Genomic DNA, 17626 nt, shown 5'->3' on the forward strand with positions numbered 1-17626 from the left:
AGAGCCACCGCTTCAAAGGGTCTCTTGTAAAAGAAAGGGATTGCGAAGGACTCCTAGAGAAGGGTGATGAAGAGGGCAGAAACAAGTAAATCTAGTAGCTTTTTTACTTTGTCATGGATCTCATCCCATCTGAGTATTGTGCCAGGCATTCCTATGTGCACCAGAGTGGTGCACATATGGTTTATCTGTCCTGATTTGATGGCAGCTGAAACTCTCTCAAGAAGACACAGCTGGCAGAGAATCTAGAATCTTATGAGGGTTTTGCTATTTCCTGCATACCAGGAAAAATTCATATATGTCCTGTGATTAAAGTATTAACTTGTTCAGATGACAAAGAGCTATACATGTTTCAGAGAACATGTGCTTTTGTTGCATAATATGGAAAAGCAATCTCTAATCTCTAAGCTTTTGAAACCCCACAAAAATCTTAAAAGTTTACATACATTATGTATCCTCTCAAAACTGCAGCCTTTCTTACATTACAGTGTAAAGTTTGTATTCCTTTGCTGTCTAAGCTGTAGCAGGTATTGCTTTATCTACCTATAGGTGTCAAGGTAAACAAACAGCAAAGGAGCTGACTTAATCTACTTTCCTAGCTGGTTGGCATCAGTTAAAAAACTCTCACTGTAATAATGTAAACTCCCTCTTGACCACACGCTGTTCTATTTGTTTGTTGTCCGTTTGCTTACAAAACTGGCACTGGTCAATAAACCATTCACAGCCATGTGCAAAACTCTCACATTACTCCTAACCTAACGTCTCTGAGGGCAGTGTCAGTGGTGTTTCACATTGTTTCAGCATTTTGCTCGAGGTACTTCAGCAACTATCAGATCAGGATGATCCCCAACAACTTTGTGGCAAGAAAGCCCTCACAAAAATAAGAAAAGTGGGAAAAAGCTCAATCAAAAAGCTACTTATTGTTCATAGAACTAGAGTTATCTCTGTGTATGCATTAGTTTCAAATGACTCACTGATGTCTAATGTTCCTGTTATTTGATAAAAATCAATGTGATTTCTTCAATTATGATAATTATGCAATTACATTTTTCATATACATTATTTATTTATTTATTTATATTTATTCAGAAATGTTTATTTATTTATTTATAACAGTTGAAGTATCTCACAAGTGGGGAGGTTAATTGAAAAATTAATTACAATCCTGAAAAAAAGCAAGAGATGAGGTGGAATGGTTTTTCCATCATGTCCTAAGATGGTATTTCAATGAAAACAGACAAAAATCTGAGATAGGAACTCAAGAAAATAGACATTCTCAGTGAACATAGTTCATTGCTGCATCTACAAGTTAAAAACTCCATATTGATATAATATATATATATATATATATATGAACTGCTTCTTGGTCCACACTTATTCCAGGTGGTGGAGGTGAAGTGAAAAACTGTCTTGAGATCTCATGAAACAAAATGTCATATGTTAGATGCCAAATGTTAATTTGATAAATTATCATGAAAGCACATGAGTGAAAATTATTTTCGTTGAATAACGGGGTGGCAATATCATCACGAAGAACATGTTAAAGGGGAACTCCGGGGGATTTGAAGCGCGTTTCCATTGCTAGAGGTTGTCAAATACTGATAGTAGGACACAGAGAGGTGCAAATCTGCGCTCCCTGTGTGGAGATCGCGCTGTTCGCACAGCGTGTCATGCGAGGCTAATACGCGGTGGCTAAGGGGCAACTGCTAACCCTTCCACGTAAAACAACAACTTGCACACAGCAGAAACGTCACACCACTTTATAAACCATCCGACAATAAAGTCACAAGCCTTACCATCAAAACCATATGCATGGTTCTCACATTACTGGCATGGGGACGTTACAAAACAACTTTATAAACAGCATGTAACTCACCGGTTAGTTGTACGCTCGCGCATGTGAAAGCCCAAAAGAGTCGATGGACGATAATCACATATACAAAACAATTATCTTCTCTAGAAAAACTGCGTTCAAGTATTTAAAACAGTACAACAATATTACTGGGCATGTATTGTTGTAATGTTTTAAATACTTGAACGCAGTTTTTCTAGAGAAAATAATTGTTTTGTATATGGGATTATCGTCCATCGACTCTTTTGGGCTTTCACATGCGCGAGCCTACAACCAGCCGGTGAGTTACATGCTGTTTATAAAGTTGTTTTGTAACGTCCCCATGCCAGTAACGTGAGAACCATGCATATGGTTTTGATGGTAAGGCTTGTGACTTTATTGTCGGATGGTTTATAAAGTGGTGTGACGTTTCTGCTGTGTGCAAGTTGTTGTTTTACGTGGAAGGGTTAGCAGTTGCCCCTTAGCCACCACGTATTAGCCTCACATGACACGCTGTGCGAACAGCGCAATCTCCACACAGGGAGCGCAGAGTTGCACCTCTCTGTGTCCTACTATCAGTATTTGACAACCTCTAGCAATGGAAACGCGCTTCAAATGCCCCGGAGTTCCCCTTTAAAAAATGAGCATATTTGCAGTCTTACAGAGCCATTAATATGGCTATAAACTATTGTAAACTATTGAAATAGAAATTTTCAGCAGCTAAGTAACCACAATATCAAGTGCAAAGCTTTTACTCTCTCTTCAACATTTACAAATCCACTGCAAACTCCAAAACCTCATGCATGTCTCACAGACCGTATGGCTCAAACAGCAGGTGGGACATCTCCAAACAAAACAGGAAAATGCTGACATTTTCATGAAACTGTAATGATAACACAGTACCAGTGTGTTAGCTTAGACCCATTTGATTCATATCCACAATCAACCACCCTTGGCAGTGCAATGCCTGCCGAACATCTGGTATCATTATGTAAACAATTTGCAAGCAGTTTCATAAAAGGTGCAGATTGTCTGGGTTCGACCAAAACAGACGCAGTGTACTCTTCCTAATATGCTTTCTCCAAGAAATACAGCTGCTATATTGGTTTTATATCACTATTGTTTTACATTTCACATTGTGCTGGGAGAGCAACACAAATATGAATTTAAAAAAAAAAATTCAGAACAAGATTCGATTGGCAAAAAGTAATTTCTATGTTATGCATGGAACAAGTGAAGAGCATTCTTAGAGTATTCTTCAAACCAGGTAATACCAAAAATCACACTTAAGAAGCAGTCCAACAGAGCAAATTCAGTTAATACCATAGTATCACATCTCTTGACCTCTCTATGATATATTTTCTTTCCTTTATGTTTCTTTTATTTGCATAATTTTCCTTAAATATTGTACTCTCTATAATTATGCATTGATAATCAAGATCATTAATTCAGTTTTGAATTAAATAATTCAACAGTCTTAAAAAATACAGGATGAAATGGCATTATTGTGTTGCTGTATCATTGCAGTAATGCATAATTTGTATATATTTTTTTTATCAATTTTCACAGATATTTATACAGAGAGACTCTAAGAAGAACAAAATATGAGAGTCACGTGAGGCCGTCACGGGAGATGGTCGCTTAGAACTTTCCTCTCCGAAAAATCTCCTGATTTTCATGGATATTCGACTGTTTAAGTCCTAATATATCGGATAAGTGCTGGTAACGAGTAAAACAACAAGTCCGTGGGTTGTTAATCCATAGTATATTAAGTTCAAAGTATTTATTCTGCGTTTTAGTCTCGCTCATGGCAACGACGGCAAAGGCAAGAACTGCTAAGTCACAAGCTAATGTGGCCACTGGAGCTAGCTCGGCTATATCCAAGCCGACATCATCTAACGAATCAACCAGCTTCCCGACGGATGCCCTTGTGGGTCTTCAGACTACATTGGAGAAAACCATGCAGGAGATGGCACAGGTTAGCGGTATACTTAAACAGTTACAAGAAGATGTCTCCACAGTTAAATCAGTACAAGCTAAAACTACCATGGACATTAACAACATACATGAGCGGCTGGATGAGGCCGACGGGCGGGTCATGGATATAGAGACTGAAAATGCGAGACTGTCCTCTGAATTACAGAAGGGGGCGAAGCAATGTGACGAGCTGGAGAGGGCTCTACAAGAGGCAGAGCACAGGGAAAGGCTTTTGAACTTGCGAATAATCGGGATAAAAGAGAATGAAGGTGTCAATCTAAGGGTGCTGGTTCGTCAGTGCATTGATGAGGTCCTGGGTGTGCAGGTAGCTGACAACGAGATACAGCGCGCCTTCCGGGCTGACGCACAACCAACAGAGGAAGACGCACAGCCACGACCGATCGTTTTGAGATTTCTTTGCCTACTCGAGAAGGATCGGGTGATGGCCGCTGTCAAGGCAAAATACAGGCGAAACGAGCCGCTGGAATGGAAAGGCGCGAGGATCTCACTCTTCCCGGACGCCACAAAGGCTGTGGTGGAAAAGAGGAGGAAATTTACAGACGTGCGGAAGAAACTTCACGACATGGACGTTAGATTCACACTCGCCTATCCAGCTAAACTCTACTTCACCTGGAAGGGGAAGAAGAAGTCTTTTAAAGACCACAGGAAAGCACAAAAATTCCTTGAGAAAGAGACAGAAGGTTCAGACTGACTGTGGGTAGGCTTATTTCAAACTATGTGACAGAGGGTTTAATAACATGCTATAGATCTCTAAATTAGCAACACATCTGCCTTCCCCCTGTCTTTAACAGGTCAAATTCATACAGGTCAAATTATTTCATTCATTCATGCAGGTCAAATTCTTTCTCCCCTCTTTTACAAAAAATCCAGTTCATTAGCTGGAATAATGTGTGCTAAAACAGGTTTTTTTAGTCAATACTCTTACCAGATGGGGACATTATTTTGTTGCATATGGGGCTTAAGTAACATACTATATATAGGAGATAATTAGGAGAACTAGGTAGCCACTGCTTAGGCGCTTCACGACCAGGTTGAGGGTGGGGTTTCCCCCATGAAGAAGAGGCTGCAGATTTTGTGGGGGATCAAGGGTCAATTTTGGGAAGTGTTATTGTTCTATTTCCCAGTTCTAGGGATGTGGTTGATAATGTTTGTGGGGTGGGTTAATAGGCTGATGGCTATTTTGATTTTTTTTTCAGTTTCCTCCCATTTCCCCCAATTTTCTTTACTTTTGTCTAGATGGTGGCATAACATTTTCATGTGCAAAACAACTGAGTACACAAGGGATCAGTAGTGCTTATATTAAAGTAATTTCATGGAACATAAATGGGAAACATAATATAACAAAATTGAAGAAATGCCTTCTTTATCTTAAAGCAAGGCAGGCAGACATTGTCTTCCTCCAAGAGACTCATATGAGGAAGTCAGAGGCGATGAAACTCAAAAGGGCATGGGTAGGTCACGTCTTTCATAGCTCATTTGACAGTAGTAAAAGAGGAGTTGCAATTCTATTGCATAAGAAGCTGAAATTTGTGTTACTCAAGGAACACAAAGACGAAGAAGGGCGACTTATATGTATTGAAACTGTAATAAATGGGAGGAGACTAAATTTTTGCAACGTTTATGCCCCTAATGATGACAGTCCAGAATTTTTTCATAAGGTGAATAAGCTTTTGGGATCATTTGAAGATGGAGGTATAATTTTGGGAGGAGATTTCAATCAGACTCTAGACCCGGTGCTAGATAAATCTAGATATTTTCCTACGCCATCAAAGGGCAGACAGGCATTGAATCAGCTCCAGGAGGAAGTTGGAGTAATTGATATCTGGAGGTTAACAAACCCAGATAAACGGGAGTACACCTTTTATTCACACAACCATAAATCCCACAGCAGAATCGATTATTTTCTAATTTCTAAAAACCTGGTAGAATCTGTTCAGGATATTACCATAGGTGTAATAGCATTAACAGACCACGCTACGGTTGAGCTCTGTATTTCAACTTGTCTTGAGAACATCAGGAGTAATAGATGGAGACTTAATACCTCCCTTCTACAAGATACTGTAGTTAAACAAACACTAGCAGAAGATCTTAAAACTTTCTTTCAGATTAACATTGGGTCTACTCCCAAAATAGGTACTGTGTGGGAAGCTTGTAAGGCATTTATTAGGGGAAAATGTATTGCTGAAGCATCAAGAAAGAAGAAACAAGACAAGCAAACAATGATAGGGCTGGAGGATAAAATAAAACAGAAAGAAGGAGAACTGTCAGAGAATTACAGTGAGGATTTATTGAAACAAGTATGTGAACTGAAGTACAATCTTAATTCTATATACAGTAAGAAGGCTGAGTATGCCATGTTTCGACTTAAATGTAGCTTTTACGAAAGTGGAGAGAAAGCAGGTAGACTTTTAGCACGGCAATTAAAAAAGCAGGAAACCTCACATGCGATACCATGCGTTAAAGATAGCCAAGGGAAAGTGGTTACCACAGCAAAAGAAATTAACCAGGTGTTCAGAGACTTTTATAAAACTCTTTACATGTCAGAAACTCGTCCAAGCCAAGAAAAACTGGAAAGCTGGTTTTCTCAATTTGAACTCCCAAGCTTATCCCGGGATCAGGCACAGCTCATGGAAACCCCTGTTACAGAGGAGGAAGTGAGAAAGGCCATATTATCAATGCAGTCCGGCAAAGCTCCTGGGTTAGACGGGTTTCCCGTTGAGTATTACAAGCTTTTTATTGACATTTTGGCCCCTGTGTTAACGGATGTATACTATGAGGCCTTAGAAACAGGTAATTTACCTACCACTCTCAATGAATCAGTAATTTCTGTCATCCTTAAGAAGGGTAAAGATTCACTGGATCCAGCCAGTTACCGTCTGATTAGCCTGGCTAATGTAGACTATAAAATTCTCACAAAAGTTCTGACAATGCGCCTTGAGAGCATTATTCCATGTATTATAGACCCAGACCAGGTTGGGTTTGTAAAAGGTAGATCTTCATCTGACAATTTAAGACGTCTTCTCCACTTGATGTGGCAAAGCAGAGAGTCTGATGAATCTGTAGCTGCCTTCTCTTTAGATGCGGAAAAGGCGTATGACAGACTTGAATTGGGTTTTTTGATGCATACACTGAGGAGATTTGGCTTTGGACAAGGGTTTATTAAATGGATACAGTTAATATACGCTGAACCTAAGGCGTCAGTTTTGACGAATGGTATTGTATCCTCGTTTTTTAATGTAACAAGAGGTGCAAAACAAGGAGATCCTCTTTCTCCGTTCCTATTCCTTTTATTTCTTGAACCGTTGGCAGCAGATATTAGAGCAGACACAAGAATACGAGGGGTGAAGACTGGGGGTAGGGAACATAAACTTTTCCTATATGCAGATGATATTCTCTGGCTATCTGTAGATCCTGCTTCTTCAGCCCCTAGGTTCTTTAAGACCATGGAAGCATTCTCTGAAATATCAGGTTACAAAATTAATCTAAATAAGTCTGAAGTGATGCCAGTGTCAAGAGCTTGTCTCCCGTCAATAAACAACTCACTTAAATTTAGGTGGATCGACTCTGGGATGCAGTATCTTGGAATCCGTCTTACCCCAGATATTGAAGATATGGTGCAAACAAATTTTTCCCCATTACTTCAGGGTATTAAGTCTAACTTGGAAAAATGGAAAATGATTAATCTTAGCTTATGGGGAAAAGTTAACACGATAAAAATGATGGTTGCACCCCAGGTGAATTATATCTCTACGATGGTTCCATTAACTGTCCCAAATTCTTTCTTTAAACAATACAACCAAATAGTTAGAGATTTCCTATGGAATGGAAAGAAACCCCGTATAAAACTTGATAAGTTATTCACCACTAGAAGCATGGGGGGGTTGGGGTTGCCTAATGTGGAGTTGTACAAAATGTCTTTTGAACTGCTTAAACTCTCAAAAACATTGGTCTGATGAAGGATCAAGCCTGGGTTGGATAGAGATAGAGAGGGAATTGGTGTTCCCATTTGGACCAATTGAAACTTTCTCACAGACTCCTAAGAGGAAGGATCGGCTAAACCCGATCTTGCAGTGCTCCAGAGAGACATGGGCAAACGTACATAAGCTGCTTCGTGCACCCCAATATAAACAGATGTACTCATCAATGTGGAACAACCCTTCTATTAAGATAGGGAGAGAGTCTGTCATGTGGGATACCTGGTTGAACAAAAATATAACTAGAATCAGTGATCTGTATATCAATGGTCTGTTTCAGTAATTTGAAGAGTTAAAACAAAAATATGACCTGGAGAAAACTGATTTCTGGAAGTATTTGCAACTGAGAAGCTGTGTAATGAGCTTGAAGATTCCAATGGATGACACCAATAAGCTTATTTGCTATTTCAAGTTGCCTGGGTTTTTGCGTAGTGCATCTGGTATTTATAAAATCATAACTGATAATATGTATGGTAACAGTCAGCACATAAGGCTAATCTGGGAAAGAGACTTAAATACAACTATTGATGAGGAATCATGGGATGAGATAGTGAAGAAAGTAGGTTGGTCTGTGAGGGACGCTGTTAATAAATTCACACACTATAAGGTCATTCATAGATATTATTACACACCTGTTAAGCTCCACAAGATGGGGCTAATGAGGGACAACAAGTGTTGGAAATGTATGGGTGACATTGGTTCATATCCACACCTTTTGTGGGATTGTCCTTTTGTTTTTCCTTTTTGGAAGCAAGTGCTTCATGTTATTGGAGAGTGGTTAGATGCACCACTGCCAGAATCGCCCCAGTTATGCCTGCTTGGAGACCGATCTCTCCTACCACCAAAAGTGACAAAAGTGGAGTTTGCCCTGGCATCGGCTGGGTTTATTATTGCGGTGAGAATCATCCTCCGACACTGGAAAAGTCAAGTGAGGCCTTGCTTCACAGAATGGCTGAAATTAATGACAGACACTGCCTCGTTTGAGGATCTCATTGCAAGACTGAATGATGGTAAAGGAAAATTTTCCATGGTGTGGTCTCATTTTCTGCACTTCATACAGTTTCAATGGTCTCAGGTTTCATAAGTGTACTAGTAATGAAACTGTATTAAAATGCCCCCCCCCCCCCCCCCCCCCCTTATGTTTACTTTATCTTTGTATTTTATTTTCATTGTGGGATATTGTTTTTCTGTTTGTTTGTTTTTGGCCATAGCTGCCCTACTTGTGTATTATGTATGGTGATGTGACTAATGGAAAAATACAATAAAAACTTCAATTGAAAAAAAAAAAAGAAGAACAAAATATTGTGTAATTCATTTGCACAAATAATTACTGAGTTGAGGTTCTGCTTCCAAAGAGAATCTGGCAGAGATAAGTCAGCACAGGAAAGAGCAGTGATGACTTTTAGTTAATTTCACAGTTCATTGTTCATGCAGGTCTGTGTAATTATATGCTTGGCAGAGAAAACAGCTCCAAGACATGTATAAAAAGTTATTCCAACTTGCTTTGTTTTACTGTTAAAAGCAGTGGTTACTATTGGTCGGTGTGCCAAACAGGTGAAGCTGCAGAGGGGCAGCTGCAATGAAAACAACAGCTGATGTGATATAATTAGATATTAACAGCTTTTGAGTGACAATATCTTTTGCACCTGAGTGTGAAAATGCAAAGACGCTGAGTGATGTCTTATTCTTGATCCAGTCATGACCAGCAGTTCATACCCTGCTGTTTGTCGAGGAAGGTAAAAAAAAAAGTGGCAGCACAGTTTTTTTTTATCCACACAATAAACCTGTGGGACTTGACGTTATTACAACAAAAATAATGACTGGATTTTTACAGTGTTAGTTTGATTCTGCATACCATACCACAAATCAAATGTTCTAGTTACATTTGTTGTAAAATGTCCCCAAATATGGGCAAGAAAAGAAGCAATCAGGAAGGCAAAAACAACAGCATGGGACTCACCAGGTCTTTTTTCATTTCTAGTTTTTCGACCCCCACAAAGTCGAACCTTGGAGATCAGGACAAGGATCTGTTTCTGGCACAGGGACTTGTTGCTCTTAGGACAGGGCTTGCGTTTGTTGGCTACTGGTCGGTTTGCTTGGTCGTCCTTGACCGCCCGTTTCTGTCTGATGAGAGAGCTGGCGAGAGCTGCCATTTTCCCCCCCCTCTCAACTTTGGGAGGGGGGTGTCTTCCTTCCCAGTATTCCCTCTACTGGGTTGGCTTTTGCTTCCTCACAAAAAAAAAAAACTAGAGAAGGATGGATGTTTTAAAGAGGCCCCCACAGGGGAGATCAGGCTACTAAGTGGGTTAACAGGGAAGAGTTTAGCTTGATGGTTCCCTTTGAGATGGCAGATCTCAGAGAGATGCAAGTTCACATGTAGTCCTCTGTAAAGACTCTTCTCTAGCCAAAAATAAAAACTGGACCATAACAGAGCACAGAATAATGTGCTACACTCATATTTTCAGTTTTAGACTAAGACTAAGGTTAGAGGAACTGACTTTTAAAAGAGTGAAGATGGAGACATAATTCTAACCCCCTTCGCCTCTCATCTTTCACATCTAAAGGCGTCTTATCAGCCAAGTTCCAGATATGGTTTTGCAAAATAACTAACCTACTGTACAATGAATAGATAAAAAGCAAAGGTAAGGGGCTCAAATTATTTTACATATAAAAACACTTTTACTGAAGAAAAGTGAAATCATCTTGAATGCTAGGAAGATCTTAAAAGCACAAGAAAAATCAAACTGTTTGTCACCATTTGTGCAGTCCATGGAGGTCCAACTTTGCCTCCCATTTAAACGTGGCAGCATGGAATAATGAGCAGAGAGTCCAAGTGGTAATCCAGCCGAGTGAAATCCAGAGGTGGAACAGCAGGCGGGACACTGACGGTCTTTTTCAGAACAAAGCCGAGAACAGAGCGGAGACATGGACACAGACAGACAGAGATTTCTCTTCTGCCTCCTGATGGCACGCTCCTTTCCCACAGTCCTCACAAACCTCCCTCCCTCCCTCCCTCCTCCTCCTCCTCCCCCCTCCTCCTCCTCCCCCCTTCCTCCTCCCATCCAAAGTCAGTGAGCGCTTGCGAGAGTATGTGTGTGTGTGTGTATGAATTCCAGAAGCCACCATCAGTAGAGGTGACATTCATGAGAAAGAGAGAAGAGGGGGGGCAGGCTGAGATGTGTGCAAATGAACTCACCCAGGCAAAAAATGTAGGAGAAACAGCCACCTCAAAGGGACTACAATTTTATTTTAGGGAAATGTTCCCTCACCAAAATAAAAAAAAAGAAAAATTCTTGACTGAAACAGTGGGGGTTGGGGGCTGGTGACTGAAGTGCAGATAGTGACAATTCTGTCTCCTCAAGAGGAATAACATCAGTGTGTGCTACCTTCCTGCCACATGCATCACACAGCCATAAACCCAAAGGCAGGATACATTTTGTAGAGGAGACTTCCCTGCTGTATAATTTCTTGTAACCCATTGACTATTTGTCTTCATCTCCTTGACACGTGCTCTTACATTGGTAACCACCACAATGTCTCTGTGAACTGAATAAAGTGGCTCCCTGAAACTGGAATTTGGTGTGTGGTGTTGCTGACTTCTGGATTACACTAAACCTAACAGATTGAGCTTGGACAGACTGCAGACAACAATTCAGGATTATATCAATTCTCCTCCCCCTCAGCTCCCCCTGTCAGTGAAATATCAAATATTCTTATAGTACAATATGCATTGTGTACATCCAACTACCTTTAATTCGAGGCTTGACATAAAAGATCCTGCTATGATTTGTGACAAAGCAGAGCTTTCCAAGAATATTCAACATAAAGAATTCATCATCTAGTTGATTTGTAATTAAAATGGCATTTATGTTGGCTGATTATGTATATTATATGCAATACAAAACAAGCTGATTAAAGATAAATTTTGCCGTTGGAAGAGATGAAGCAGGTTTTAAAAAAAAAAAATATATATATATATATATATATATATATATATATAAGTCCCATTTCAGGAGTTATTAATTTCATTAAAAAAAAATAATAATTGTTCATTACTAACCCAGCAATTGGTTCTTCCAGTTATTACATGTTACATAGGGGTTGTCTGACCTTGACTTTCTGAGACTCTCATGGGAGCCCTGTAGATTTAGCAGAAATCCCAAGCCATTGTATTGATGGCTGATTTTGCTTTTATTTGTTAACATGGGGGCCTGCACGGTGGTGTAGTGACTCGCACCGTGCCTCACCGCAAGAAGGTTCCAGGTTCAATTCCTGGCTGGGGCCTTTCTGTGTGGAGTTTGCACGTTCTCCCCGTGTGTGCATGGGTTCTCTGCAGGTACTCTGGCTTCCTTCCACCTCCCAAAAGCATGGATGGTTGTTTGTCTCGTTTGTCTCTATGTGGCCCTGTGATGGACTGGCGACCTGTCCAGATGTACCCTGCCTCTCACTCAGTGACAGCTGGGATAGGCTCCAGCCCCCTTGTGACCCTAAATTGGATTGATTGATGGATGGATGTTAACATGGTTGCAAATGTATTCTGTCCAATTGGGATTTTAGCTTCTCTTTCTATGAATGAAATAAAAACACTTCACTCCTTTGAATTCATGTTAAATGTACTAAAATACTGATAAATCAAGGCTGTGATACGTAAAGCCTTAATCTGAAGTGCCATAGAATATAATCGCTCTCAATATGAACATCTTTGGTGCAAATACTCAGACTTGAACCCAATAAACCAACGTATCTGACCTCCGATCAATCCAATTCTATTTGGCATGGCACCTCTTTTACAAGCCGATTGCCAGGGATAACGGCAGAGGACAAAACTTAAAAATGCAAGGACGATTGGAATTGTTTCTAACAATGCCAAACAAAGTCACTGTCTGTCAGCGCTTGATTGACAGGTGACAGAAGATGTTAAGTCTCTATCGAGGGACGAGGGGATGGTGTGGGCAGAGGAGCGGGAGCAACAGATGAGATAATGCAGTTTGTATTGACGTGAAAAAAGGAAAGATATTTTTCTCCCATTCTAATGACGTTCTCTCCCAAGCATTTGCCAATGCCTAGCATCCTCAGTCACCTGTCTTCTTACTTTGGGTTAAGAATCAATCTCCTAATGGACATCACATTACACATATTGCCAAAAGTTGTTCTACTTTTGTTTTTTTCTAATCACAAGTACATGCCAAGTTACACCAAAGGAAAGCTAAGTAGGAATTCTCTGGACTATTACACAGTCTCAAGGTTAAAAAATGTTTCCATCATTATAATGAAGTTTCATGCCAAAAAAAACGTAGGCTCGTTAGGACCAAACCCATCTTTCATTCCACCTAAAGGGCATTCACCTGTAGGAAAACAACCAAACTAAAAACTAAATACCCATTACATTAGGTTTCTGACACCCTCAATTAGTCATTCTGAATTCATTAGCAAAGTTTTTTTTTTAACTTGCTCAAAACACAATATATCCTCATCTGTCTAACTTTGTCTAACCACATGGCTCTTAAACTTGCATTTGATCACATACAGGATTTAATGTGCATGCTCCCTCCAACCCATACTGTCATTAGTGAACCTCAAATAGTGCTGGGGGGAAGAAGAAACAAAAACAGCATAAGTCAAAAATGAGAGTATGAAAAATAAGAAAAAGCAAATGAAAATTCTGTCATGTATCCATGTATTAACTCTCATCATCTGAATAATATTCTAAAAGGGATTAAAATGCAGATGTTTTGCTAAAAACAATCCATTCCACTATTCCTACATGCATATCAATATACATGCAAGCCAAGGGTATTAAAAACGTATCCTCTAAGGGGTTTTATGTAGAAATATTTTTCTCTCGATAATGATTACTAGGTGTTTTTGTATTCGGTGTGACCTAATGAAGCGTTTTTCTAAAATTGTAAACTGGATAGTAAGATTTATGCTGTGAAATGTTTCTTTATTTGTTTGGTTGATAGAAAGTAACTACAGTCATGTGAAAAATGTGTCCGTTTTTAAAAAAATATTTGAACAAACAAATATTCAATTCTTCATTTTAATCCCAAAGGGGAAAGTAACTTTTTCACTTACACTTACTAACAATAGATGTATTGAACTCAATATCAGCACATTGAATTTTTTTTACTATACCCTTCCATGAACATGACAGTTTTCTTGCATGAACTTCTTGTTTTTTTCCATCCCATATAACATTTCAGCAACATTTAAATCTGTGTTTGACGTATTTCAATCTATAACCTACAAGTGAAGTTTTAAAAAAGTTGGGACGCTGTGAGAAATTTAAAGAAAGACAGAACGCATTGAATTTCATATCTCATAAATCAATAGTCTATACACAGAAGGTTGTAGTTATGTTGCTGCCATCAAATTAAAAATGAGCTAATATTTTTCATAAAATAGTAAAACGTCTCATTTTCAGCATTTGTTATGTTTTACATATTCTGTTACAAATAAAACATTTGTTTTTGTTTTTTGCAGCTGCATACTGTTTATATTTAAAATCTACAAAGCGCCCTAACTCTTTTTAGAATTGAGGTTTTATCATTACCCTTAACCGTGAGTTTCAAATTAATTTGATGTTGCTACAACAGTTCCCAAGAAGCCAAGATTTTTGGAACCTGCCCCGGTCGTAGTATACATCATAAATCCTGTCACCTACATGTTAGCAGATGACGCCATAGATGTGTCAATTAAGTCTGTTTTTACCACACCCATGTGTGTTCAAGTGGCCATTTTTACTGCTATCTTTAGAACAGTCTAACACAAAAACAGTGTTTCAAGTCATGACTGAGAACTTTGACTGAAGCCTGCTCTGTAAAAACAACTGCAGAGGACCTTTAATCTTTGTTTAGAAAATGTACACATTAATGTCAGGATTGACCATTTCAATGCATGCATTTAGTGTCCTGTAGTATTTTGAAGAATCTCAAGGACTGCTGCAGATTGTTTTATTATTATTATTTTCAGTTTTTATTGCAAGGGGTCTCAGACATAGTCTGATGATCTTAGATGTTTAGTGAGATCATGGGAGTTAATGTCCTAACTAGCATTACTGATTACATTATTACAGATTGAATAGAGCACACACATTTCTACTATCAATCCTTTGTAAATGTAATGTTAGCTTACACAGCGTTAATATTAAAGCTGCAGTCTGCAACTCTTTTTCAAGCATAATGCCTGGAACTGTCCGGGGATTCTGAAAGTAGTACATTAAATATCCCAATACAAAAAAAAAAGAGTTCTCTAGATCCCCTATATGTCCCGCTAGGTCCCTCCAAAGCCAGCAGGTTTGTTTACAAAATGGCTGACCGGACCGGTAAAAGGTAACCAATCAGGTTTACGAGCTGGGCTCTGTTGCCTGTCAATCACCGATTGTGCACGCGCGATACAAGGTAGGCTCGTCCCCACGCTTATTTATCTGGACTATTGAACTTCATTACGGGCTAGTCTACTTACTGTGTCTTCCATGATCGCAAATGACAGGTGAGTTGATGAATGAGGAGTCGTGTAGGCGCATCTGGCGTGCACGTCTACGTGCACGAGTTCTCATGTGTTTTGATGGGGCGGGACAGGAAGTTGAATAACTTTTTATTTTTCGGTTAAAAAAATAAGCATTTCTTGCATTTTGCGACTACGGAGGTCACCGTTTTCAACTTCAAGCGTTCTGATAGATCATGTAAACTCTTAAAATGCCAAAAAGTAGGACTTTACGTATGACAACAACAAATCTTGCAGACTGCAGCTTTAACTACTAACTAAGCATATAAATCCAGCTGTGTAGATAGGGTAAAGGGTAAAGGAGAAATGACACCACTTAAAGGGCGACGTCCACACATACATGTATTTTGACAGTTTTTCCCAATATCCTTAAAGGGATAGTTCGCCTCTTTTGACATGAAGCTGTATGACATCCCATATGAGCAATATCATTTATGAACATTGACTTACCCCCTGCTGCGTCCTGTGAGCCGAGTTCCAGCCTCGTTTTGGCGTTAACGAAGGTAATCCGGCTAGTTGGCTAGGGTCCCGAAAATAAAACGTTTTGCTTCTCAAAACAATATGCGTTCAAAAGTGTAATACATTCGCATCACAAAATCGTCTATCTAGAAAAAGTCAGACCTCACAATCGCTTGGCACCATTTCTCTCTACCTTCGTATCACTATGGGCTATGTAAACTTTGCAGACCGAAGTGCAGACCGAGCAGTCCCCTGCTTCCGAGCAGTAAACACCGTAACAGGCGCGGCTATCGCTAAGTGCCTGAACGCATTGATATGAAGGGAGGCAAAAATAGCGCCAAGCGATTGTGAGGTCTGACTTTTTCTGGATGGACGATTTTGTGATGCAAATGTATTACTCTTTTGAACGCATATTGTTTTGAGAAGCAAAACGCTTTATTTTCGGGACCCTAGCCAACTAGCTGGACCACCTTCATCAACGCCAAAACTCAGCTGGAACTCGGCTCACAGGACGCAGCGGGGGGTAAGTCAATGTTCATAAATGACATTGCTAATATGGGATGTCATACAGCTTCATGTCAAAAGAGGCGAACTATCCCTTTAAAAGAAAGAAATCCCATCCACACAGTACCAGTTAAACAAACAAACAAAACAACAGAAGAAATACAGTAACAGCAAACTGTTAAAACACTGTACATACACGTGGTACAGTGGTACATACCTGCCTTATTATCTTTCCAAAGCCCTTGTCTTGACAGTGGAAAGATGTTTGCGCTCATGCATGATCCCTCCTCGCCTGGTAAATACTACAGTTCATTCTGCCCACAACTTTCCTGACAGGTGGTCTCATTAGTTGTCTTCCCAGCTATATGGAGGTGAAGCAACAAAACCCAGAGAAAAAGATAATTCTCTCATCCATAAACCTCTCTGCAGCAACAACCACTTAATTTTCAAAGTTGTCCCACCAGCGAGAGGTCCTGTCGGGTCCAGAATGTTGCCATGTAAACAAAAGTGATAACAGCACATATTGTGACGTCAAACCACACTGATGGAGGCGCACATTTGATATCGCAGGCCTAAACTCCAAATCTGTAGTCCTCCTTCCACAATGATGAACTATGGCATTAATAGTCATCCTGGATGAGTTCTCCTAAAAAGAACATTTCCATGCAGATGATAAGTGCAAATGCAAAGAAAAATCTGGATATGTTAAAATACCCAGGTTCTTGTTTATAAGTCTTCTGTCGACACGACAGAAGCTGTCTTGCATTGCAATGCTCTTTTGCATTGTTATGCACAATTAATACTTTAGTTATAGGTTTTTTTCCATTTCAGCATTTCACTGCAGACAATACAGCCAGTGTGACAACGTTTTGCAAGGTGTCCTTGAGTATGTTATGTATGTCCAAAATACTGTGATACTTTGTAGTAATATTGAAAGAAAGATTTGCAAGCATATATACATAAATAGATGGAGGTACCCTCACACTCGCATACAAAGAGGAAAGAGAGTTAAGCCCATCAAAACAATTGGCCCAGATATATCTCTGTCTTCCCTGTCTCCTCATCATTCTCTCTCCTTCAATCCCCTCTCAGTTCATCCCACTGTCCTCAGATGACAGGAGGTATTCTTCCTTAATCCCTTTGCATTATGTGCAATGGAATTTGAAACTGGCTTCTTGATTACAGAAGTTATAGTTCGACTGTCCATGATCCTTGGCCATGTTGCTCGTGAGCTTTGTGCAGCATATATCACCATTAATTTCATTCTTTATTTAGACCTGCTCAGATCAAACACTGTGATTAGATTTTAATTTTGAAGATATTGCATATTTAAGATGAATGTAGATTTTCTATTATT

The 17626-nt window shown here is 39.5% G+C and overlaps 1 protein-coding gene across 1 annotated transcript in view; it reads right to left on the minus strand.

Moving 5' to 3' along the window:
- Positions 1 to 10194, minus strand: part of fgf11b (fibroblast growth factor 11b) — a 41042-nt gene extending 30848 nt beyond the window's left edge. The window contains exon 1 of the mRNA XM_075486310.1: positions 9761 to 10194. Coding sequence (XP_075342425.1) covers positions 9761 to 9953 — 193 coding nt within the window. The 5' untranslated portion in view covers positions 9954 to 10194. The remainder of the gene's footprint in view (positions 1 to 9760) is intronic.
- Positions 10195 to 17626: the final 7432 nt, after the last annotated feature.

This window comes from Odontesthes bonariensis, chromosome 16 (assembly GCF_027942865.1).
Source record: "Odontesthes bonariensis isolate fOdoBon6 chromosome 16, fOdoBon6.hap1, whole genome shotgun sequence".
Lineage (NCBI taxonomy): Eukaryota > Metazoa > Chordata > Actinopteri > Atheriniformes > Atherinopsidae > Odontesthes > Odontesthes bonariensis.